The following is a 26345-nucleotide window of genomic DNA, read 5'->3' on the forward strand; positions in this document are numbered from 1 at the left end:
CAGGTTCTAGTTGATTAGCAGTTTCGGTGGTTTCCCCAGAGGGCTTTTCCGGCATTTCTGACAAACACTCACCATTGTAGGGTCACCTTCGGGTGTACTTATGTCGCAACTTTTCTTTTGGACTGCTGTAGACCTGCTCTGAATTGTGTTTCACTTACGCTAGCACTTGTTCTAGGACTTTGTATGCTAGTTTTTAATTATTCGTACTTTTATTACTACTTTATTAGCTTCCGCACGTGCACATGGCTACGTCACCTTCGTATGACGGCCAGCACGCTCTGATCTCGGTCGGGTTGTGTCACGTCTGTAAAAATGAATCTCACATCGAGAATTGATGTTGTTAATGGTGAAACTCACTTGAATTTATATATATTATAGACCATGAAATTGTTGTATGGTCCGCCTATATACCCGAGTTTCGTATGTGAGATCAATCTACGTATAACCCAGTTTTATAAGCGCGTGAGAGATGTTGTCAATAATACTATGGTAAATAAATGTTCTATTAGTATACAAGTCTACCTATATGTCACCAATTGAGACTGACTTTGTGAACATTTCGGGAAAAAGAAAAAGAAAATTATATAGTATGACAAAGATTTATGCATGTGTATGTTTTTTCAACTTTTTCCCTTCTGTGAGGTCGGTAGAATGCATGTGGCATTGGTTGCAAAATACATTGCTACAATAAAGTCCTTTGATTCATTTGGATTCTGTTTTGTGCTTCCCTATTTTGGAAAAAAGATGGTATCCACAACCTTCATCTGCGTTCTGAAACTTGGTTACAAAAATTGAACCAAAAATGTCTGCCAATATAAATTGCTGATTAAATACTCCAACTGAGTACTCGTTTTCAAAAACACGACACAGAGAAAATGATGCATCACAACGAGACTTTTGGTTTGGGAAGTTCAAATGAATGCAAATCAAACCAACCACCACACCCCCCCCCCCCCCCCCCCCCCCCAAACTCTCCTAACTCTCAATTTCTCATCTATTTGATCACCGTCGAAAATTCAAACCTCATTCTCTTTCCTTCATTTTTTTTTTCTTTATTACAAGTGATATCACCATCACTACTAGAAATTATGGCTTGCCCTACTAAATCTTACCCGACAGACCGATTGAAATGTATTTGTCCAACGGATAGTAGGGCAAAATCAGTCAACATATTGGGTCAACTAAAAGCATTTAAGCGATGAACACATTTCGTAGGTTAAGAAACAGGTTGTCGGGAAAACTTTTGGCGCGAAGAGGGGAATTTTTTAACCGATTAAATCACCATTCGTCGTGTAGGATAAACTTACCCGACAAAGAACTCTGTTAGGCATCTCTACTATCGATGGTCAAAAGTCCACAAGTGACGTGTAATAAATTCAACCGGCATGGAATTTGCTCGACCCTTTCCTAAGAGTTGCCCAACGAAGTAGTTCGTCGAGCAAAGATCTATTCATCAGTTTATAAGTTTGTGTCTTCCCCTTTCTTTTTCTCCTCCAGACATTCATTGTCCTCTTTATACTTGGTGCCCTCCTATTCATCTTTCTCCTTTTTCCCATTCTTCTTCGGTTCAACACCATTGTACCCGCTAACCAAGTTTGCACAAGTTTATGAAAAACAGCATTAGCAAAGGCATGTCTATTGTGGTCGGGGTGTCTAGGGAGTACATAGAGAGGATACTACTGTAATGTGCAAGAACATGGTGATGATACCAACATAAGATCCAAGAAGATGGTGAACAAATGTTGCTCAGATTTCTTGCATGTGGAAGAACAAGGAGAGGATACTACCGTAATGGGCGAAAAGCCTTAAATCCTATGGCTAGGCCGTTCAAAAAAAAAAAAAAACCTCAGCATTGTTTGTAAAGCTCAGGTGGAATTGGATTTAAAAGTGTTTCACGGTCAAGCTTTGATTTTAAATGTTTGGTATATTTTATAACTTTTCAAAACATAAGCAATAGCTGAAATCAGAGTATATCTCATGTAAATTTTTCTATATTTTCAATATTTTGTTATGGATTGTAAAGATGTAAACAATATGGCTGAGCTTTTGTTCATGGAAATTTGCATTCCAATTAATGAAAATATATATATAAAATTAAAAAAAAAAGACCACGTGTTAATTATGAAATCCATTTGTCGAAACAAATTCTACAAAATTAGTTTTACCAATTATATTCATATATGGTATATAATACGATAGGAATAAGGAATATATATAATTTTCGAAGTGTCACAAATATGCAATTCCAATTTCCAATTGTCACATAAAGCCACAGGTAAAGCCAAACACTTGTGTTGGGAATCTACTGATGGGGGGTTTACCCGATAGAATTTCGTCAGTTTTTATCTATTGGTCAAAAGTTTCCAACTCATTTTTACAAAGTGGCACAAATGGCCATCACTGGCATGAATCCACTACATAGGTTTACCTTATGAACTTTTGTCGAGTAAAATCTAACAGGTCATAATTATTTTTCCAATGTGTCACAGATATCCAGTCAGGGGCAGAGGAATACACTAACATAGGTATTACCCGACGAACCTTCGTTGGGTAATAGATTATAGGTCAAATTTAATTTTCCAATGTGCACAGACATCCAGTCACGGGCCTGAAGAGTCTACTGAGATAAACTTGCCCGAAAGTTCCATAGCCTAAAGTCTAATTGGTCAAAAGTCCAATTGTATTTTCGATGTGTCACAGATATCCACCTCACATGGGGACAAAATCTACTAACGCAGTAATTAGCCGACGGAAGTTCGCTTATTCATCCACTATAAATAGCTTCCTTTCTCTTTATCTTTCTCATCAGTATGTTGCTCTCTTCATATATATACTAGTTTCATATATAGAATCTGTGGGAGTGGTGGAAAAAAAAAAATCGTGTGAGTGGTGAGAGCGTTTGGAGTGACAGGGTTGTTTTTAAGGATATCATAGTGTGTGAAAGAGCAGTGTAGATGTAATCTTCGGTGAGTTAATTATAGACGTTCGTAGTTGTTTTAATATTTGAATTATAATATTATAACTAGTGGTTAAGGCTCGTCATGTAGGCTAGTCAAGTAATTTGTCTGTGTCGGTGAATGTGGTGACCAGAAGATAATCTAATGACTTCCAAGTGAAAGAATAACGGAGGTATTGAGGAATATAAGTAATAAAGCCATATTGGAAGACAAAACTTAAGCTGAAATCATGTAAAGTATCAAATATAGGTTGGTTTTGTACATGATATCAACTAAATTTTTGTCATCCAATATAACGCTATCATTAATACTCTTCAATATTTATATTATTCTTCCACATGTAAGGGTTTCAAGTATCATTTGGTCATCACATTTATTGATACAGAGAAAGTTCTCAGCTAGTTTACAAGACGATCATATTTTTTTTCAAACTTATAGCTATAATAATATCATTCCAAATCTTATAGCTGATGCGAACTCCCACAATTATTTCACCTCAGATTACATCTAGATTGTTCATCCACACACTATGATATCCTTAAAAAGCAAACTCATCACTATGAACCTTCCCACAACTCACACCTTTTTTTTTTAATCTTTGCCTGACGGAAGCATATATATAATATGTCGGTTAAAGTAAAAAAAGGCCGCCTAAAATTTCATTTTAAAATCAAATTGGCCCCAAAACTTAACATTATCATTCACCAGTCCATTAATTAATATTTCGTCAGGCAATTACCACAATTCGTTGGTTAAGTAAAAAAAAAAAAAAAAAAAAAAGTCATCTGAAAATTCATTCATAATCAAATTCACCCCAAAATTTTAAGTTGCCTGACGAAATTTGCTTATATTTCGTCGGCAATCAGTATTTCCCACCATTTTTTTCCAAACAAAATTTTTGAATTTTCTTGAATTTTGCCTGAAGAATGAATCGTTTACCTGACAATAAGTTAGGTTAACGAACACATGTTGCAATTTTAAAACTACCTACCCAACGAACTCCCGAAGAACCTTCTGTTTGGTAAGAGTTTAAAATGTTTACCCAACTATAATAATATCATTCCAAATCTTATAGCTGATGCGAAATCCCATAATTATCTCACCTCAGATTACATCTACACTGTCCATCCACACACTATGATATCCTTAAAAAAAAAAAAAAAAAAAAACTCAACACACTGAACCTTCCCACCACTAACACTTTCTTTTTAATCTTTGCCTGCCGGAACCATATATATAATCCTTCGGTTAACGTCAAAAAAGGCCATCAAAAATTTTGTTTAAAATTTAAATTAGCCCCAAAATTTAACATTGCTCGATGGAACCATATCATTCGCCAGTCCATTAATTAATATTTCGTTGGGCAATTACCACAATTCGTCGGTTAAGTTAAAAAAAAAAAAAAAAAAAGCCTTTTGAAAATTCATTCATAATCAAATTTGCCTCAAATTTTTAAGTTGCCCAACGAAATTTGCTTATATTTTGTCGGCATTCAGTATTTCCCACCATTTTTTTCCATACAAAATTTTTGAATTTTCTTGAATTTTGCCCGAAGAATGAATCGTTTACCTCACAATAAGTTAGGTTAACGAACACGTGTTGCAATTTTAAAAAAAACCTACCCAACGAACTCCTGAAGAACCTTCTGTCGGGTAAGAGTTTAAAATGTTTACCCAACTATAATAATATCATTCCAAATCTTATAGCTCATGCGAAATCCCACAATTATCTCACCTCAGATTACATCTAGACTGTTCATCCACACACTATGATATCCTTGAAAAACGAACTCATCACTCTGAACCTTCCCACCACTCACACGTTTTTTTTAATCTTTGCCTGATGGAAGCATATATATAATCCGTCGGTTAAAGTAAAAAAAGGCCGCCAAAAGTTTCGTTTAAAAATCAAATTGGCCCCAAAATTTAACATTGATGGAACCATATCATTCACCAGTCCATTAATTAATATTTCGTCGGGTAATTACCACGGTTAAGTTAAAAAAAATAAAAAAATAGAAAATAAAAAAAATAAAGCCTTTTGAAAATTCGTTCATAATCAAATTCGCCCCAAATTTTTAAGTTGCCCAACGAAATTTGCTTATATTTCGTCGGCATTCAGTATTTCCCACAATTTTTTCCCAAACAAAATTTTTGAATTTTCTTGAATTCTGCCCGAAGAATGAATTGTTTACCTGACAATAAGTTAGGTTAACGAACACATGTTGCAATTTTAAAAATACCTACCCAACGAACTCCCGAAGAACCTTATGTCCGGTAAGAGTTTAAAATGTTTGCCCAACTATAATAATATCATTCCAAATCTTATAGCTGATGCGAAATCCCACAATTATCTCACCTTAGATTACATCTAGACTGGCCATCCACACACTATGATGTCTTTAAAAAACAAACTCATCACTCTAAACCTTCTCACCACTCACACTTTTTTTTTTAATCTTTGCCTGTCGGAAGCATATATATAATCCGTCAATTAAAGTAAAAAAAGGCCATAAAAAATTTCGTTTAAAAATCAAATTGGCCCCAAAATTTAACATTGCCCGATGGAACCATATCATTCGCCGGTCCATTAATTAATATTTCATCGGGCAATTACGACAGTTCCTCGGTTAAGTTAAAAAAAAAAAAAAAGCCTTTTGAAAATTCGTTCATAGTCAAATTCGCCCCAAATTTTTAAGTTGCCCGACAAAATTTGCTTATATTTCGTCGGCATTCAATATTTCCCACCATTTTTTACCAAACAAAATTTTTGAATTTTCTTGAATTTTGCCCGAAGAATGAATCGTTACTCGACAATAAGTTAGGTTAACGAACACGTGTTGCAATTTTAAAAATACCTACCCAACGAACTCCCGAATAACCTTCTGTCGGGTAAGAGTTTAAAATGTTATAACCTTCTAGCATCTTCCTCCTTGCCATTTCAACCTCTCTCTATGTGCTCTCAAGCTCTCCCTCTCTGTGCTCTTAAACTCTCCCTCTCAATGTTATCTCACTCTCACTTTCACTCTTGCTTTTAGTTCTCTCACTATCACTCTCCCTCTCAGGTCTCCTAGTTCTCTCACTCTCACTATCCCATTCATCGACCCTCGCTCTCAGAACTAGCAACACTCTCACTATGCAATTGTAAGTTTATTTCAAGTTCATTTTATTTGTTAATTTGTTTTGGAATTGTGAAATTGAAATGGGTTTGTGCGTATGCTTGGGTTTTTTAAATTGAATTTGTGAAAATGATATAGATTTGTGAATTAGGTTTGTATGTGGGGTTGTGTGTGAAGCTGTGGATAGGGTTTTATTTGGAGTTGTATGTGAATTTGTGAATATGCAGGTGAAAAAATGGGGTTTCTTCTTTACAACAAAATTAGGATTGTGGGTTTGTGATCAAATGGGGTCAACAACAAATTAGAATTGGGTGATAATATAATCTGTGAATTATGTTTTTGGGTTTTTGAATTGGAATTGGGTTAAGTGATGCATATAAGTTTAGGAAATATTTGAAATGGTATATTTTTGCAAATGGCTTCCCGATAAATCATGAGCCACCGGTCTGCTTCATCTTCGGCTCAGGCTGAGCAGTTGGCCCCTAGTGGTATTGTGGTGGTCAACGATATCTAAGCACCAATTGCGGAGTCGACAGCAAGCACCAGTTCGACCACATTATTGTCACCCCTTCGTTTTGTCAGTGACTCCACAACACCCGTCACCACCAGCCACTCCCCAGCACCCTCGACTATCACTTCACCCTCTCTGGTAGCGTAGAGGCTACGTTGGGCCCGATGGACGAAGAGAAGACATGAGGATAACTCCCTACCAGCCTAAGGAATAAGAAGACTTGGCATATTTGTCGAGGCTTGAAGATAAACCAGATCACTAGAACCACTTAGGCCCCAATCTAGATTGTATACCCCCCCCCCCCCCCCCCCAAAAAAAAAATAGCGCTGAGCATGTGCCAATGTCAACAGTTTGTTGACTCATGACTGCTAAGCCATCATCCACAGCAAATGCCCTATGGATGTTGATTCATGGATTTCACATAGGTAGGAGGTTCATCGAGAGATGTACCGCTAGCTTTCGGTAAATGTACAATTACTTTGTCAAAGTCATAATATTTTGGGAAATTCCCCAAAATGAGACAATTTCTTAATCTTGGGACAAAAATAAGACACACCCGCCATGCACAAGCCATGAACACCATGCACAAAATCGAAATTAATAAAATACCCACATATAAATGGGTTATTCCTCATTTTCTCACCCTCATTTTCTGATTTCTCTTTCTCTCTACTCTCTCTCCCATCCTCTCTCTCTCTCTCTTCTCTCACTTTCTCTTTCTCTACTCTCTCTTCCTTCCTCAGATCTCTGAGCTCCGATTTCGAAAAGATGGAAGTCCAAAGAGAGGCGAAAAGAGTGAGTTGGGCTTTGGGTTCACCTCATACCAACAAAGGGATACGAGAGAAAGGTGAAAAGAATGAGCTAGGTTTTGTACATATTTTCTGTTTTGGTCGGAAAGTTCCATTTTTTTTGGCCATTGAAGCTTCAGCAAGCATAGTAAGGTAGGGTGTTTAGTTCCAAGTTCCTTCATCAATGATTTATGTAATAAATGGGTTGTTTGTAACATGAATTAATACTTAGAAGTTAAATTAGGGTTTGTGTTTCATGTTGGGTCATATGGGTTGTGGAATAAGTTTTGACGTACTATAAGACTGGGATGAAACAATTTCTGATACAAGTGTTCAATTGCAGAAATTTGTGAAAATTTTTCTGTAATGTGCATGTGGTGTGCATATGGTGTGCATGGCTACATCTTAATATGAGAATCGGGAATGTTCACTAGTTATGATGCACGTATGTTGTGCCTCAGAATTTAGCAAATATGACCACAACCTAGTTGGCCTCGTGGAAAAATAAAATTAAGAAAAAACTTAGAGGACGTTAAGGGTCATGCGTGTCCGTGAAATAACAACAGCAAGTATCATGTTTTCCACATACACGGTTAAGCGGTGGTTGATATATGTAACAAGACTTTTCAAACTGTCACTGTAACCTTATATACATAACAATTATGTTTTAATTGTATCCATTATACCAATATGTTGCCGTTAAAGTATCTCTCGTTTTGTGCATATGATGTGCATGTATTGTACATATTATGTGCATGTGGTGTGCATATAGTGTATTATGTGTAGATGGTGCGTATTTACATCTTTGATACTCTTTGCATTAACGTAGTTTACTACTTTTTCCATTGATTTAGAGGCAGGCCCTGCAAATGCAAAAAAAGAAAAGAAAAAAAAAACAAAAGAACGAGTTCGTGAAACAATTTCCTTTTATTCAATTGGGTCTTTTTGTGCCTATTCACTACAATTTTTTCAAATCCTTGAAGTATTTGAACCCAATCAAATTTTATACCAAATTCAAATTAATGAATCTTCGATTCTTCATTTAAAGTTTAGGGTCATTTTTCTGATTTCGAAGAGAGAGCTGTGAGCTATGGGTTTTTGGGTTGAGCTTAAATCTGTGAGCATAACATGTGCATGTCGTGTACATACAATGTATGAGTGAGCTTAATATGAAGAAAACGAATGAGTGCGCGAAACAATTTCGTCCATATCCTTCTCTCTTCCTTCTTTCCACTCAGATTTTTCTTTTTTCCCTCAAATTTATCTCATTTCCAAAAGGCAACTGACCTTTAATACGTTTTTTTCATTTAATTGAAGCAAAAGCCAAACCCTATTTCAGTGCTTGTAAATTTGGATCGAGAGAAGGAACAAAGGGAGGGAAAATACAGAAGAAATGAAAACCCACATATAAATCAGAGAAATGATAAAAAATCAAAAATAAAAAATCAAGGATTTGGGTCTCCTCCAAGGAACACCAAACCAATCACTTCAACTCCAAAAATCCATCAATAAAAAGCAAAATTAAGAAACCCAATTCACAAAACCCACGAATGAAAAGGTAAAAATTGAAGAAGATGAGTGGGTTAGAGAGGGAGCTCTTAGGCATATTGGAAATGTAGAGAGAGAAGAAAGAAAGAGAGAGAGCTTGGATGAAGAAGATGGATGGGTTAGAGAAAGCTCTTAGATGAAGAAGATGGGTGGGTTAGGGTTCTTTGAACTAGAATTGGGGAGAGAGATATTTTCTCTCTCCTCTTTGTTTCTCTCTCTACAAAATGAGAAATGAGAGCTGAAATTTATGGATAACCCATTTATATGGGAGGACAATTTGTTCATTTCAAGGTGTAGGAAAAATCCTATTTCTGTCCAATTTTTGTGCATGGCATGTGCATATTTGAAATGTTCTATTTCTGTCCCAAGATTAAGAAATTGTCCTATTTCTGAGTATTTCCCTAATATTTTTAGAAATTAATTAAATGTCGTGTTAAATTAATTATTTGTTCTTCTTTGTGAAAATTGCAGTCCAACTTTTTGTGGAACGAGCAGGATAAAGGTTGTATGGAATACATCAACCGAGACCAGGGGTTTGCAATTTAAGGAGTGGAAATACGAGCTACACAAGTGTTACGAGTCTTGCCCAACACCTGAGGCAGCGCGAGGGGACCCTCCTAAGGAGTTTTTGGAGAGGGTGGGCGAGTGAGATTGGTTTCGCATTCATTTTGAGAGTGAAAAGTATAAGGTAATAAACATTTATATTTATATTTTTAATTATTTTTTTCATCTTCATTTCAACTATTTTTTTGTAATGTACAGAAAAATTTGACAGCAAATAAAGGGAATCGGGACAAGAAGTCGTATGAGCACCACTTCAATTCTCGACCCCTATCTTATCGGATCAAGGAACTACAAGAGGTTGAGGAAAAGTCACTGGAGGTGGTGGTTTGGAGGGAGACCCACGCCATTTAAGGCACGAGGTCGAGGACGGGATTTATGTAAGTATTTTTCATAACTTTCGATTATAATTTTTATTACTATAATTATGGTTTAAATTGTAATTAATTTAACTTCGTATTCCTTTTTTTTTTTTTTTTTTTTTTAATAGCCTTCAATGGTACAAAAGAAAGCCGAGTACCTCGCCAATCTCTCCAAGCGGCATCCTGACGTGCTTATGGAGGAGCTGACACCTAACCCAAAGATTTCTCTCTAGATGCTAATGGACGAGGTTGGCCGTAAAGAAGTCCGCGGCCTAGAAGCAGGTCGAGTTTGGAAAGTCAGGTTTTGTTTGGAAAATGGTGAAGTTTTGGGCAACCACTTAGAAAGGAAAATGGTGAAGTTTTGTTTGGAAAATTGCCTACTAGCAAGACACCTCCCTCGTCAACTCCCTCGACCGAAGACTTGGGGGACTCCTACCATATACCACTACACCTTGGTACTCAAAAATTTCACGACTACTCAGTGCCTTGGATTTTTCAAGTCCCCAACCGAGAAGTTTTCCTCACTCAAGAAATTAAGGGAGCACTACTTCAACCTACAAGGTCCACCCACGAAATTTCAACATGCAAACTTCAACAAAATAAAAAATTCAAAGAACTTAGTGAAAGATACCTTAGTGTATTTAACACAACAAGTTGAATGAAGTAAAGCTTATTTATTGATATCTTCGATAAATTACAAATACGTGCATACACATGAATCAAAACAAACAAACAGGAGGGCACCTTCACAAAGGCTGCTCAGGAGAAGTCTCAACACTCGACAAAGCCCCAGAAATAGGAGGCACCAAAAGGTGATTATTTGGAGCCTCAATACTGGGCAAAACCCCAGAAAAATGAGGCACCAAGGGTTGATCATTTGGAGCTTCAGTATGTGGTACGGCCCCAGAGGACGAAGGCAATAAATTCCTTTCGAACAAACTCAAAAACCTCTGATGATCATTTAAAATCTGACCCTCGGATTCCTGTAACTGGTCAAGCTTTCTCTTCATGGTTGTAGCATAGCTATGTGCGAGCATGTGCAACTGTCTATTCTCGTGCTTAAGCCCTCTGATCTCCTGTTTGAGACTTATCACTTCAGCCGCCAATGATTCAACTTGGCGAGTTCCAGCAAATAGGAGTTGGGCCATATTAGACACAGAACCTGCACATTGAACATTGAAAGCTAGAGAATCCTTAACAGCCAACTCATCGAATCGTTTGGAAAATAGTCTGTTTTCTTTGGGAGTGAGAAGATTCTTGGCCACCACCGCAACGGTCATATCATTCTTCATCACAGAGTCCCCAATAGTAAGGGGACCAGTAAGAGATAAGAAGGATGGGGGCCATATGTTATCCTAAGGAGACATGGCTACCTCTCCTATAGCATTCAAGTCCAAACGACGGTCGAACAGGCCAAACATTCTCAGAAAAAATGAAGAAATAAATGAAGTACAATAAGTCTCAGAAGTACAAAGATATGGAAAAAATTCCTACAAGCAATAACTTTCAGAACGGACTCCTTGAACTTAACTGGTGCTCCTATAAAAGAAAGAGCCAGATCTTCAATAGGGCTACTTGTTCAAAAATTGAAGAGGCACCACTCTACAAATTTCGAGAAGCGGATTTCCTGGGTTAAAATTTATTAGCAATCTCCACACGAGACATCAGTTCCTTGAATACCAAGGACAACTTTGCCAAAGAACTCTGACAAAGTTAAGACAGGTAAATGTTGAAGGCCCAGTTACCCTATTATTACCCACAAGGATAAAGGAATAGTACCACTGCTTGATTATTGGAAAATCCTTATATATGTCAATCTCTGTGCTCCGTGGCAAAGCAGACTTGTAAAAATGCCCAACTTTTCTACACATCTGAGAAAACACTTCCAACAAGATTGCTTGCCTAGAAATCGAAGAGGCACCGCTCTCCGAATCTCGAGAACCATATCCCCAACAAGATTGCCTGCTCAGAAATCGAAGAGGCACCCCGCTCTCCGAACTTCGAGAAGTCGGATTTCATTGAATAAAATTTGTCCACAATCCTCACACGCAACATCAGCTTTCTGGATACCACAGACCACTTTTTCAAAGTGCTCTGACAAAGTTAAAACACGTGAACCTTGCAGCGATCACTACATTGCTTTGACCGAGAAGGGTAAAGGAACAGCATTACCACTCGTTGTTAGGACAATTCCTATATATGTCGACCTCCATCCTCCATAGCCAAGCAGACCTGCTAAATAAATAAAAAATGCTCAACACTTCCTCACATTCGAAATGGCACTCCCAATCTAGCTTCTCGAAATACTCCGTTTTCTTCTCCTTCGATAATACCTATGCTAACCAGCCACATCAGAGCAAGAATATCTCATATCATCAGAGTTGAAAGCAAGAGTATCCCATATCATGTTTTTTCCCTGTCTTTTCCTTTGCCCTTGCTCTTACCTGCAGGATAAGGAGAAATAATGCAATCAGTCGGAACCTGAAATCAAACTTCCGATCTATAACTGATTGCCCGGAACCTTTGCCTGGTTGCTTGCCTAGCATTGCTCTCGAGTACTCATCCTCAACTGTTGTCAAGGTCATGAATTCCTTCGGCAAATACCTCAGAACAGTTGGTACGATATTGGCTCTTTACACTAAAGCTGCCAAGCATGGATGAGTCACTGAGAAGTAGTGCTCTGAAGGACCATTTAAATGCAAAGGTTGCGCACGATTTCTGCTATACAAAAGATTGAAGCAGAAGGTTCAACGGCAAGCTAGAACAAATCACTACAGCACGACGCCCTTTCTTGTGGAACCGCACAATCCAGACGGAAGAGCCTAAGTCAAATCCAAGCTCGGCATCATTGCTCTAATTGAAGAAATCAAGAAACCTCAACAGCCTTTTGCTAACACCGTCGTCGAAGAACAAAGCTTCGCCATACCACATCTACTACTTTGTCAAACAGCAAAAGTATCCCATATCATCAGGATTTAGCATACTCCAGGTCTGACGGACTTGTTTTGACCCTCAAATTCTGGAGTCGGCTCGCTCCTTTGGAGGAAACCAGAAAACCCTCTAGCCCAGTTCAAGAATACACCTGTGGAAAGTCAAGTACAACAAAGCACGCACCGATTCGTCCGTCTTCTCCAAAAACAAGAGTACCTCATATCATCTCTTCTCCCTGTTTCTTCTCTTTATCCTTATTGCTGAATGAGAGACAGTGAAAATGAGTACAATCAGCCGGAACCCAAGATCAACCTACCGATCTGAGACTGATTGCTTAGAACCCTGATTGCTTACCTTGTCTGTCACCTCCTTCGGCAGATCTCCTCGCTTAGAGACTTGGGGGACTCCTACTATATAGTTTGTATCGCACTTGACCAAACCCGAAACTACAAGTAAGCTTCAAATGAAAATGATACATTACCTTGTGCGTTAACGCCAACTAAAGATATCACTCCTGGATGAAGGAAAAGTACTTCTAAGAGAAGATGCTACATCTACTTATAGGACAGAGAAGACAAGTGAAGGCGACACCACACTTCGGTACTTGGAAGTTTCGTGATTACTCAATGGCTTGGATCTTGTAAGTCCCCAACCGAGGAGCTTCCCTTACTCGGGAACTTAGGGGAGCACTGTTTGTACCATACTTGACCAATCCCGAAACTACTAAACACTGGTCAACAGCATACCGTCAAGGACCCACAAGACTTTTCCTCAAACTAGGAGGCCAATCACAACATGACACATGTCGGTATCAGAAGCCAATCACAACGCAACACGTGTTGATATCAGAGGCCAATCACAACACGACACGTGTCAATGTCAGAACAAAGCTAGAAACTCTTTTCTATAAAAGGGGATCATTCTCCCACAATAATCCCTAATGTCATTTGCACTAAACTATTCACTAGAACTCACTAAAAGAGAGCCTGAACTTATGTATTTGTGTAAACCCTTCACAACTAATGAGAACTCCTCTACTCCGTGAACGTAGCCAATCTGGGTGAACCACGTACAACTTGTGTTGTTTGCTTCCCTATCCCTATTCATTTACATATTTATCCACACTAATGACCAGAGCAACCTAGCGAAGGTCACAAACTTGACACTTTTTGTTGTACCAAAGTCCTCGCCGATTTTGTGCATCAACATTCTTCATCGCTTCCACTGCAGCAACCTAGACCAATTCCAGACTTCAGCTGGTGGATGAAGAGCTAGCACGCCAAGGGGAATTAGTCTGCCAGTACTTCTTAATTGTATCCTAGAGCTTTTCAGCTTCTGACATTACGATTCCACCGCCCTCCCCCTCCCTTTGAGCTTGTGCCATTATTCCAGTACCTTGCTAGCAACCGTCCCAAGATCCCCCGATGTTGTCGTTCCAGGAGCCGCCCCACTAGTGACTAGACCCCACCATAGTTTACGATTCATTTTTCCCTTCTTTTTTTTTTTTTGTAATATATTTGGGCGAACAATTTTTTTGGGGGTTATATATATTTATTTCTATTTTTACAAATAAAAAAATTTAACTCTTGGTATTTAATGTTTTATTTTCTGTAGTTAATTTTTTTTAATTCATAAATTCAATTTTTTTATTATTATAAAACTTTGCCCGATGGAAGTTTTGTCTCTTAAACTAATAATACCCAACGGGCTATCCGTCAGCATCCACTCACACCATTATTTAAATATGACATCCCGACGAGTACCTTGCCATCATTTAAGTACCCCTCCGTCGTGTAAATAGTTTTTCAACCGACTAACTATATCGTCAGTTAAGTATATGTCCGCCGGGTAAATTTTATTTCACCCGACAAACGTGCTCGTCAGGCAATTCGTTTCTTAGCCTCCAGATCTGTGTGTCCGTCATGTAATGAGCTTGACCCTAATAACTTATGCCGACAAACCTCTGTCTGGTAAATCATCTACCAACGAACGGGCTTTTTTGCTGACAAAGTTTTTCTATCTGGAAAACTTTTTTTTCTTGTAGTGTATTCTAACTACACTCACTGTTCTAACAATCAGCCTAGGCGCTGGGTGGTGGAGCCCCGCCCCGATTTTGGACAAGGCGTTTGGAAAAATCGACTGGAAGCTAGGCGGCCCTAGGCGAGCTAGGCATGCCTAGGTGGCTTCTAGGCAGAGAGCTAGGCGGCACCTAGGCGGTTTTTTTTATATTTTTTTTTATTAATTGTGTGTTTTTTTCTTTTTTGGTTTCATGGTGGTATACTTATGGAAATGGTGTACCTAATTTGCAAATGATAGATTTACTACAAGTTCATCCAATACTTATGGAAATGGTGTACCTAATTTGCAAATGATAGATTTACTACAAGTTCATCCAATACTTATGGAAATGGTGTACCTAATTTGCATTTTATCATTATTTTATTATCCATACAAGTATAGTTTGTTTTTTAGGTGTAAATAAACACTTATTTACAAGATATATAATAAATTTACATAAATCCACCTAGGCCGCCCAAGCGCCCACCTAGCCATCTAGGCGTTAGGCAAATCCACCATTTGCCGTTCCCTCACTTATTTTTGTGCTTAATTATTATACCTTTTCTTCCTTAACACACGTGAACCGTAGGTGCACAGAAAATTAGAATATAAAAGCATGTTAATGAATGGAGTGAAGAAAAATGATGTTATTATTATTATTATTATTATTTTTTAACAAACGATATTATCTACACTAAAAGGAAGAGGGTATATCAATGGGCTAGCAATATGATTCATATTCGCCTTTAGCGATAATCAAACCTAAGACTTCTCACTTACGAGTGAAGAAAAATGATATTATTAATTATATTATATGTATCATGTTTTGAATGTTGAAATTCTTTAACAAATGTGAGTTTCATTAGTTTCGAGTTACTTGAATTTGTGATCAATCAATAAGTTTTTAATATAAATGATTTATTCAAAAAGTTATTGAGTTCTCTTTAGAAAACAAATATTAATAAAATATATATCACACGCTCAATACGTAGGACATTTTATATGATTTAGAGTTTGGAATATAAATAATATAGTTAAAAATTTCTAACGAGAGCCGTTTATGATTTGAATATTTTAAAACGATGGATCATCAAATGCCATATATATGACATTACAAAAGGGAAAATTAAAAAAAAAAAAGTAAAGAGAAAAATCTCCAAGGACCCCTTATAGATTCTCAGAATGCATACACGCTTTGCATGCGTATAGGACCATCCCGAAAATGTCAAACACGTACCTTCATTTTCTGGCTTCAATTGAACCGTGAGAACACTGATTGACGTACGGGTATCACAGCAACACAAAATGAAGCAAATATTGTCCAAACTACGAACCATTATTGGTGGAACCAGAAATAATGGTGATATGGATGGCTTGTGACTGCACGGCGGGCAAATTTCTATATGCTTTTATCGGCCTCCTACATAAAATATTTACGTATGTACGTACAAAAATTTACGTATTTAAGTACATACGGTTGGTCATTATGTATGACCAAGCATCCTAACTGGAATACGAGTCCTCAAATCATGGATCAACAGACTTCACAATTTACAGTAACAAATTAATTCACATTTTTTTACACATATATGAACGGTTACTACATATTGACGCGTCCACGGGCTATTTTCTTTAGCATTTCTGTATTATGCCATAATAATCATGCAGGGAGAGTTTTGTTTGGAGAAAGATTCTCATCCTTTTTAATCTTTATCTCTTTTCCTTTTTTTTCTATTTGAATGGTTCCAGTTTAATCACATCAACGTTTTATATTGATTTTTTTTATAAAGATAATAAGATAAAAAATAATATAGGAGAGAAAAGGGGATGAGATCATGAAAATAAAAAGAGAGGAATCCTCCTTCGTTTTGTTTTGAGTACGTGAGATGTCAAATCATACATCAATTCAGAAGGTTGGAAATGGTGTTGGCTTCCAGCTATATCAGAGCAACTAGTAGTGTTTAAAGTCTGGTTTCAATATTAGTCTTTTGGTTACCTTGAAAAAAAGTGTCTTAAATATTGAAAATTTTGAGTTGAAATTTTATTATCCTAAATTGACCATTATCAAATGATTTCCTCATTTTATAACGCTTTATCCTTTATAGATAATGATTGAAATGATAGATCATAAAGAATGAAATTAGGCTCAACTTTGAAGTTAGACTTTAAGATGTACTAATTAATTGATAATTAATATATAATTAATTATCAAAAAATGTGCTTGAGCATTAGGGTTCTAAAAATTAATTCTTTAATTAATTTTGAATTTAATTAATTAATTTTTTATCAACAAACTCATCTTTTTAAAAGAAGTCAATTGAGATGAAAGAACCCAGAGCAAAGCACCCCTCTATGAAAGATGATTTCCAAGAGACGCACCTCATTTTCATACCTATTGCGAACAGGTATAAATCTATTATATATATATATATTCATCTGCATGGCATTTAGAATACAAAAAATATCAAATTCTTCTTCTACAATCATAAACCTTCTTACATAGATAACCACATAAAAATTCGCCAGAAGTCAGTTTTCCGGTGTTGGAATTCTAACTTAGATCGTTGAATCCTGGTGAAGGAGACGTCCCTAGAACTACAAGCGGCACTGAGTAAGGGTGAAATATTTGTTTCAAGAATATTGCGGTGTGTAAACCTCAATTATCAGTTTTTCTATTTAATATTATTATGTTGTTCATACTTTCTTAGGTTAGTTATTCGTATTTATTATTTATTAACATCTATAAATTTAACATTGATTATTGATATTTATCCAAAATTAAACATGGGATTCTAAAAAGAGATGAATTGTCTGCCCTCTCATTTCCATATTCTCCCTATGCTCTTCTGTTTGTGTGGTTATGATTAAACCACGTCAACATTTTATATTCCTATTACTTTTTGTTTTATTATTTTTATAAATAATTAATATAAAATATTGATATTACTTAACCGTGATTACACATCACATAAAAGTACGAAAAGAGTATGAAAATAAGAGGGCAGACAATCCATCTTCCTTTCAAAAAGCTTTATACGTACCAGCTGTAAAGAGTGCAGACCAAATGAGTGGGGCTATATGCATTATGTGAAGATGTGTGCGCGTGTGTTTTGTGTCTTGTCAAATTAGTTTGACAGTACTCTATGTGAAAGGTTTAGAAAACGTGAGTGTTCTTCAGACATGAATTCTTTTGATCATCTAAAGTGCTTCTATTCGAATCAAAACAATGGGTGGCTTTGCTCTCTACCAGGGAAATTACTGGAGAACTTTACAGTCTGTCAGCCTGATATATATACATAATCTATGGTACCAAGCTCTACTGCTTGGAAGATATAGAGGAGGATTCTTTACTTTTCTATTCTCATTCTTTTTCATTCTTTTCTCTCACATATTATTTTTTATTTTATTGTTTTTATAAAAAAATCAATATAAGATGTTAACATAGCTTAATCGTGATCGTTCAAATTGAAGAGATAGATAAATTACGAGGGTAAAGAATCCTTATCCAGAAGATATTATGCATGTATCTGGAGAAAATTCTGTATATCTTTAGTACTCCGATATACAGATGGTAAGATACACAAAAGATCTGCTGTTGCAGAGTTTGTTGATGGTATGTCAGAGACCTCAGGGCCCAGGGGGTTGCTTCTTGAAGTAGAAGCACCGCGCCCCCCACACCCCGACCCCCCCCCTCACCACCCGACCCCCCCACCCCCCCCCCCGGCGTCCCCCACACCCCCCACACCCCCCACACCCCCTCACCGGCGCGCCGCGGGACGTAGCAGTTTGCTTATTTTCTATACAGAAAGTTTTAGCTCAAAAAAATAAAAAAGAAAAAAAAAGGTCTATATGGAAAGCTAGATTTGTCATCCTCATATAAGATAATCTTTTTTGTTAAACCCTAGTTTTCCATTAGGTTTTAGGGGTATAATATTCACGTACTTCTTTTTACTTCTCACACACTTTTTTAATTTGTACTCGTCGAATTGGATAAATTGAAGAAGTTCAAATGACAGAAATTAACAAGAGGTGTGTGGATAGCACACCCTTAGGTTTTATTTCAATCCTCGGGTTAAGTATAAAATTATGAGTACACACGTATGTCATCTTTTGTAACCTAAATACGCCATCTAATATTGCTACCCTTCTTAGTATTCAATAAAGAATAATGCTAGGAAAATCAAATATTTAAACAAAATTTTGCAAATCAAATAATGTGAAAGTTGATAATTGGATTATTACTTAAGTGTTGATTAATGTATTTATCTTTTATTAGTGACACATTATTTGATTTGTAAATCTAATTATATATTTGATCTCCGTAGTATTATTCATGAGGAAATCAAATAATGTAGATGTTGATAATTTGATTATTACTTGTGTTAATTAACGTACTTATTTCTTATCGATGACACATCATTTAGTTTGTAAATTTGATTTTCTTAACATTATTCGTAAGGTAAATTGGTAAAAATATTAATTTAAGGGGCAAGTCAGCAATGAGATACAAATTCAGAGAAATTAGTTAAATATTTGACTGAAATTGATTGTAAAAGCAATTGTTTGACACAAAAACCAGTACCGTTTTGAGTTAAAAGTATCTTTGTTCAATGCTTTCTCGAGAAGCAAAAAGAATGTTCCGTTTGGAATCGCTTTTCTAGAAAGTACTTACTAAAGAAGCATATTCTCCAGAAAAGTGCTTTTATATGAGCTAGAAGCACTTTTAGAAAAATGATTTTAGCAAGGAATCACAAACAAGCTAGTTGAAGTGTTTTTTTTTAAGAAGTAATACTTTGAAAAGCACTTCCAGGCAAACTCTTTTACAACCACTATTTCCAATTTTCCACTAGAGTAATTGAGAATCTAGACAAGTTGAAATACAATTTAATACATCACAACTAGACCTCCGGTATCACCGAGTAGAACATGGTATTAAAAGCCAGACCCCTGTTATTGGCTCTAGTAAAACGACAAGAGAGGGCTGAATAGAGAATGAATATTTCAGAATCCCCTAAAAACAATTCCCAATTGAGAGTGTCGGAGCAAGATTAGCTTTGAAAATCCCTCACCACAGCTAGAATACAATGATGTCAAAACAGAATACAAGGAGCGTCACAAGCCACAAGCCACAAGCCATAAGCCACTTTTGATAAGCGAAATCCCCAGAGGATCTACATGATTGAAGGGTCCCCTTGAAATTATTCAGTGTTCTTTCAACCACCCAATTGAATGGGTGGTCGGGAGCATGATGACCATGAACAATGAGCAATCTCAAACACCAAAGTAAGAGCTATGTTGGGAAAGCTCCTTATAAACTATAAACATCAATAATCATCGTCTTTAAGACTAACAATACAAAATTTGGCCTGGGACAAATGCAAGTCGGTTCTTCTCCTGCACAAAACTATGTTTGATAATTTTACAACCCTAAATACAAGTGGAAGTACCCTGCCTTAAGGCAATCTATACTACATATTAAGGCATGGTTCCTAGCAAACTAAAATACATCCCTTCTGAAGGACATAAATGATAAACTTTCCTTCAAATAGTATAAGCGGCCGGCCTCTTAATAGTGTGCATTGCAGAAATAAATGTGATATTGAAGCGACTTTTTGTGAGCTCCACCGATGATCCCCTCAACTAAGCTTATTTTCACTAGCACGTTTTATCTGCAGGGCAGCTTTAACAACATTCCCCCTCGTAATGATCCCAACCTTTTGACACGGAGAAGAAAGCAATCAAAAACAACTAACAGCAGTTTGGCATCCAACGGAGAAGATATTTTATATTTTTGTTCGAATTTAGGAGAGACAGAGAAAAGGATAATTACCAGCTTGCCTTCACTATCTACAACTGGCAGTCGGCGATATTTTGTTTCAAGCAACAACCTACCAAAACATAGAGATCGTTTAAAGTTGAGTTTAACAACTTATACTGCATCTAACTGCACGTTGCATAACATTTTAGCACATCTTAGCATGAAAAGACAGAATCATAACATTAACAAGTTAGACCACTTGTACTAGATATTTAGTTCTACTCCAACTAAATCTCAGCCTGTCATCAATATTCTCAATCTCAAATAAACGTAGTCATAGAAAATTTAACATTTATGCTTCAAGAAATTTTTCTGACCACAAATAAGATACTAGGAAAATTAGTTAAATCCTTTACCTAGCAGCATCTCCCAGGTTGGTGGTTTCACGAACAACAAGCGGAGCAGGTGTCATCAAGTCACCAACAACTTTTCCATTGGTCTTGCTAAGCAGTTTCTGTATCTCATTGAAAGTCTGCCACACTCATCCAAATTTAGAAAGAAATTCATGAAGCAATTAACCATACATATACTCATCTACGCATTACTTAAAGTAACATGCATAAGCACAGTTATAATTTTAGGCTACATACTGTATCCCACATTTGGGCATCTTGCTGAATGCTGAGTTATGAGTTACACTAGTCAGTCACACGAAAGGATAGTACGGGTGAAAAAGAAGTAAAAAACATCTATCATCGTGGTGAGCACAGGAAAAGATTATCACTATGTCAGGTACAGGCTAATTCTAATCAGCGTCATACTAACAAGCTTACAAATGACAGAATATTTTTATAACAACAGACAGGAAAGTAAATAATACAAGAAAAACAGACTACAAAACTAATACTAACGAAGCCCCACAAAACTAAAACTAGACCAAGAACTAACACAACCCTTAACCCACAAAATGAGACTTAAAGATTTAACTGAAAGGAAAAATGTCTAGAAAGTGAATCCCAAGGGAAAGGAAATATCTAATTCTCTCCTATAATGAAGACGCAGCTTTTTCTCGATCATCAAAACTCTTCTATTTCTTTCCCACCACAGCACCACAAACTAACATTACCATTTATAACCATAAAATCCATATCTCTAAAGAATTCTCAACTCCAACAGTCTTGCAAGGCAAGCCAGTATGAGGTAGTGTGCAACTGTGGGTCCATAAACCGCACGTGACGTACATGTGTACAACTGACATATATATTAGCATTTCATGAAATTTATCAAGAGTTGCAAATCAACATTATAATCCACGTTAAGCGAGAAAAATATCATCCATCACATATTTGAAACAAAATAGACAGTGCAGGAGAGATTAGTTGTGAACGAAATTAAAAACTAATGTAGTAAAATTACATACTTTCCAAGAACTATCAACATCTGGAAACAAGTTTGTGTCACTTTGACAACCACCTGAGAGAAAAATAATAATTATATAAGTCTCCTTTCATTTCTCCCAAAAAAGAAAACAAAAAGAACAACTAAGTTAGAGCTAACAAAAAACCCCCAAGGCAGGCCCCTGGTGAGACACTTGCCTTAGGTCCCCAATTTATTACTTTAGGCTCTCTACCCAAGTCCAACCTTCATTAAACTCAGGACTAAACGTTGCAGCTAAAATATGTGAGAAAATCAATATTTCAAGTAATTCTATGCTGCAATTGCTGCATCTCTTTGTGGTATAACTTTTGATATTATTTTGTTTTTGTTTCCACTTGTTGAAAACTGGGTTTTTCCAAGCTACAAAGCAACAAGACCATATTTATCTTTTATGTTTTTGTGAAGTTAATTATGACCTTACTCTATTTAAGAACTTTTTTGTAGCTAATCTTGGTAATTATTCATATACTCAAACTCAAGGTTCTAAAAAACGCTAGGCGCTAGTTGGGCGGCGGGCTAGCGCCTAGGAGTGAGCCTAGGCGGCCCAGGAGGATTTAGTTAAATTTCTTGTATATCTTGTAAATAAGTGCATATTGACACTTAAAAAAAATTATACTTGTATGAAATCCATGGATAAGATAATAAAAGAATGATAAAATGCAAAAAGAGTATCCTACAAGTCCAAAATTTAAAAGCACATTAAGCATATATGCCATATAACCATAGTGAGGAGTATTGTAGGATGACACATGTACAACAAGTTCACAATTTAAAACAACATAAAATGGAAAATAAGAGGAAAATAAGGAAATTTAGTAATGTAAGATACTTATCGTTAGCATCCTGGAATTTAAGTTGATACACAACACACCTATTCTATAAAATTAACAAAATTTCAAGGTATAATTAGAACTTAGACTTTAAACAAATTTCACAAAAAAAAAAAAAAAAAAAAACCACCCAGCCGCCTAGGCGTCTAGAGCCACCCCAATTTTTCCAGCCATTTTGCACAAAATCGCCTCGGTTCCAAGGCGCCGCCTAGGGCATTTTTTAGAACACTGCTCAAACTTTGTGCTGGTACATTTTTTCTTTTTGGAGAGAGGGGGGAGTGTAATTACCAATTCAAATTCCTCTCATATTAATATAAGTATCATGGCCCCCTTTTAGGAGTTTACTGAATGCCCCTAAAGGCAAAAACCTCAAGGCCCCCTAACTAAAAATCCCAGGCATAAGTGGCAATCCACAATGCATAAACGCCACTACATTGGCAAAGTTAAATAATTAAGTGATATCTTTAATGAAACTACAATTGTTGATGCAATGTACTGAAAATCAAGAGTTGACCAAAGATTCAAGTAGAACAGATGATAAGTTGATTACTTGATTATTCTGTTCTTCTCTCACCCTTTTTCAAGGTAAGAAGAAACGAATATGGAGATATATTTACTTGATGTCAAAAACTAGTATAACAAATATTCACTCGCATAATGCAATTCTCCCCTCAATCCTTTTCTTTGTGAATGTCTACCTCTTTATCAAATCCGTAAATCATTGGACATTCAAAAGATAAAATTATTGACACTAATACCAAGAGAAAACTAGAATCGAACTTTACATATTCAGATACCTTGCATCCAAAGGAACTCTTAAATTATTTTTGAGATTCCGTTAACATTTGCATTATCTTTAGTATATGCTCATAAGCCCAGGTTTTCTTAAGATTCAACTTTACGCATTCAGATAGCATGACACGTCTATCAACCTAATATTTAAGATCTAAAAAATTAAACATTCTCACAGAAGTCACTAACCAACATTAAGATTTCCTAACAGCCGACCAAACTCAATAGATATACTAACTCGTTATATCAAACAAGGATGTTATGTATTTTGATATGAAAAAATTTAATTTTTTGTCCTCAAGAGTCAAAACAAACCCAAAAACAGGAAGCAAGAAAATAAAAGTTTTAAATCTTCAGATGTAAAAACACGCACACCTTTTATATTTCCGGATATGGAATCCAACGCTAACAAGTCGTAATCTGAAACAACACCAACCTGCAGAACATTAAACAAACCCACAAATCAAGGTGTAAGCAAGCAACACAAAATCATATGCAGACAATACCAAGTTGTTAACCCAAACAGGTGAGAATATCATTTGTTAAAAACAAAATTACATAAATTTTAACAAATTACATATTTTATATAATTATAAATAAATAACAAAAGGGAAACAAAAAAGATAAGATTTTTTATTGACTTACGAGTTTCCAGTCATCGTCAATCACAGGAAAACCGGTGATTCTCTTCTCCACAAGAGCATCCAATGCTGCCAAAAATACAAAAACCAATCAATCAGTAAGCAAAAAGCCCGAGCTTCGTGGGTCTGAGGGTTCGAGGTCGCGGCAAGATTATACCTTGGTCGACGGTGGTGGTGGGCTTGACGACGTGCAGATACTCCCTGGTGGTCATGAAGTCGCCGACGGTGTAGGACCCATTTCTGGGGACGGAACTGGCGGCGACACCCGCGGCAGAGGAAACGAGAACCAGGGGCCGGAATTGGAGGCGGCGGCGTCGGTTGCAGAGGGAGAGGAGAGGGAATCGACGGAGTGGAAGGATTGAAGGAGAAGAGAGCGAAGTGGAATTGGGGAAAGCGATTGGGGTAGGGATTGAGATTGAGCCCACCATTTCCGAGCAGAGCAGCAGCTTTCGATGAGATGGAGCTCAAATCTCAGGTTTAGCAAAGAAAAGAGGTATTTTTTAATTGTTGGGGATTTTTTTTAATAATTTTTTTTTAATGATTTTGGTTATAAAATTCAATTTGCAGATTTATGGGAGAGGGACTAGACAGCATGTCGTTGTTTGTTTTTCTCTCTCTCTTTTGGCTTTCCGCGTGGAAGGGAAATGAGAGAGAGAGAGAGAGCAGCACGCCGCCGTTCGGTCGCTTATGACTGCTCGTATTTTCGAATATAAGAAAAGTGTGAATATAATTTATGGAAAAATAATTTTTTATGGTTAGATATTTATATTTTTTTTTTTTCGTCAAAAGTGAGTATATGTGTTTAATACAATTAATATCTGATAATTAAGAATTAACTGTAATAAATACATTCAAGTATTGTAGCCAAATTCGAAAATCAATCGATAAAATAGAAGGATAAGAGGGCAAAACAAGAACTCTAATAACTACTCAACTTTTTTATGAATTCAAAGGGATCTTCAATTTTCCATGTGATACTTTTAAGGAGAAGGGTTCTCTCCCCTCTTATTCTCACTCCCCTTCCTTCCCCTGTTATTTGAATAGTCACGATTAAATCACGTTAACATTTTATATTGATTTTTTTTATAGAGACAATGAGACAAAAAACAATATGTGAGAGGAGGAGAAAGAATGAGATGAGAATAGAAGAAGAGAGAATCATACTCCTACTTTTAATTGCTTGATCCTTGCAAGTCTGCATCAATTTACCAAGAGAGAGGTTGTCACTCCCATCTTGCAAAATCAAATGAACAGCAAGTGCAGAAAAAGACTCCCCTATAAACGTTCAACTCTTTTATTCCAAAAAAGTAGTAGACCTAGAAAGATACATCAATTTAAGCAAGAAGAATTTCACCATACGATAATCAAATTAAAATTGAGTTCAACTATTTTTGTTACCATTCTTAAATTCATAATGGCAATTCTTTCCAAAATTTCTTATTAGATTAGAACAAAGTGGATGTACAAATGGTAGACGATGTTGAATTTTCGTGACAAAATGGTACAAGTAACAATCCATGTTGACAACTTGATGGCTATAGCTTGTAAAAACACATGTTTTTCGCTGCCCACAAGCGAGATGCTGCTGTCGCTTCCACTCACACACAAACCATTGAAAATGTCTGCATCCCAACATAGTTTGCGGAGTTTTTGGCAATCTTTGAGAAAATGTTTAGCAAAGTTGGAAAAATAAGCAAGTTTTGCGATCTTTTGAAGACTTTTAGCCCTTCTTTTAGACACTAAAAAAGCATGCTGTCAGCAGGGAAAGAACGGATTTGGTTGCTCTTCGGATTCTTACCGTGAGGATCTTAGGAATCAACTCATTGTAGCTGCTCACCACACATCTTGCGGTCATAAATCATTTGAATTTTCAATCCTATCTACGTGGCAAAATGATTTGTAACTACAGGATGTGTGGTGAACGGCTCATCCTAGCTAATCCCTAGGATCCTCACAATGAGGATCCGGAGGGGTCCAAATCCGAAAAGAATCACTCTCCTATTACCCACTCTTATCCGCACCGCCACCCAGCGGCAGCCTCACCCTCCCGCCA

The 26345-nt window shown here is 36.6% G+C and overlaps 1 protein-coding gene across 1 annotated transcript; it reads right to left on the minus strand.

Annotated features, from left to right (window-relative positions):
* Positions 1-20129: 20129 nt before the first annotated feature.
* Positions 20130-24995, minus strand: LOC137725209 (CBS domain-containing protein CBSX2, chloroplastic). Its single transcript, XM_068463809.2, has 7 exons — positions 24450-24995; positions 24297-24361; positions 24027-24087; positions 22013-22065; positions 21009-21124; positions 20665-20722; positions 20130-20548 (listed from the first exon to the last, which is right to left on the minus strand). Exons 1-7 carry the CDS (start codon positions 24718-24720, stop codon positions 20471-20473), a joined length of 702 nt encoding a protein of 233 aa, XP_068319910.1. The 5' UTR covers positions 24721-24995; the 3' UTR covers positions 20130-20470.
* Positions 24996-26345: the final 1350 nt, after the last annotated feature.

Source organism: Pyrus communis, chromosome 5 (genome assembly GCF_041283825.1).
Source record: "Pyrus communis isolate YQ-2024b chromosome 5, ASM4128382v1, whole genome shotgun sequence".
Lineage (NCBI taxonomy): Eukaryota > Viridiplantae > Streptophyta > Magnoliopsida > Rosales > Rosaceae > Pyrus > Pyrus communis.

Coding starts and splice junctions, on each gene's coding strand:
- LOC137725209 (XM_068463809.2), bottom strand. CDS start 24,720: ATGGTGGGCTCAATCTCAATCCCTACCCCAATCGCTTTCCCCAATTCC. Junction 24,362..24,449: donor CACCACCACCGTCGACCAAG/GTATAATCTTGC, acceptor TATTTTTGGCAG/CATTGGATGCTCTTGTGGAG. Junction 20,723..21,008: donor AACCTGGGAGATGCTGCTAG/GTAAAGGATTTA, acceptor ATGTTTTGGTAG/GTTGTTGCTTGAAACAAAAT.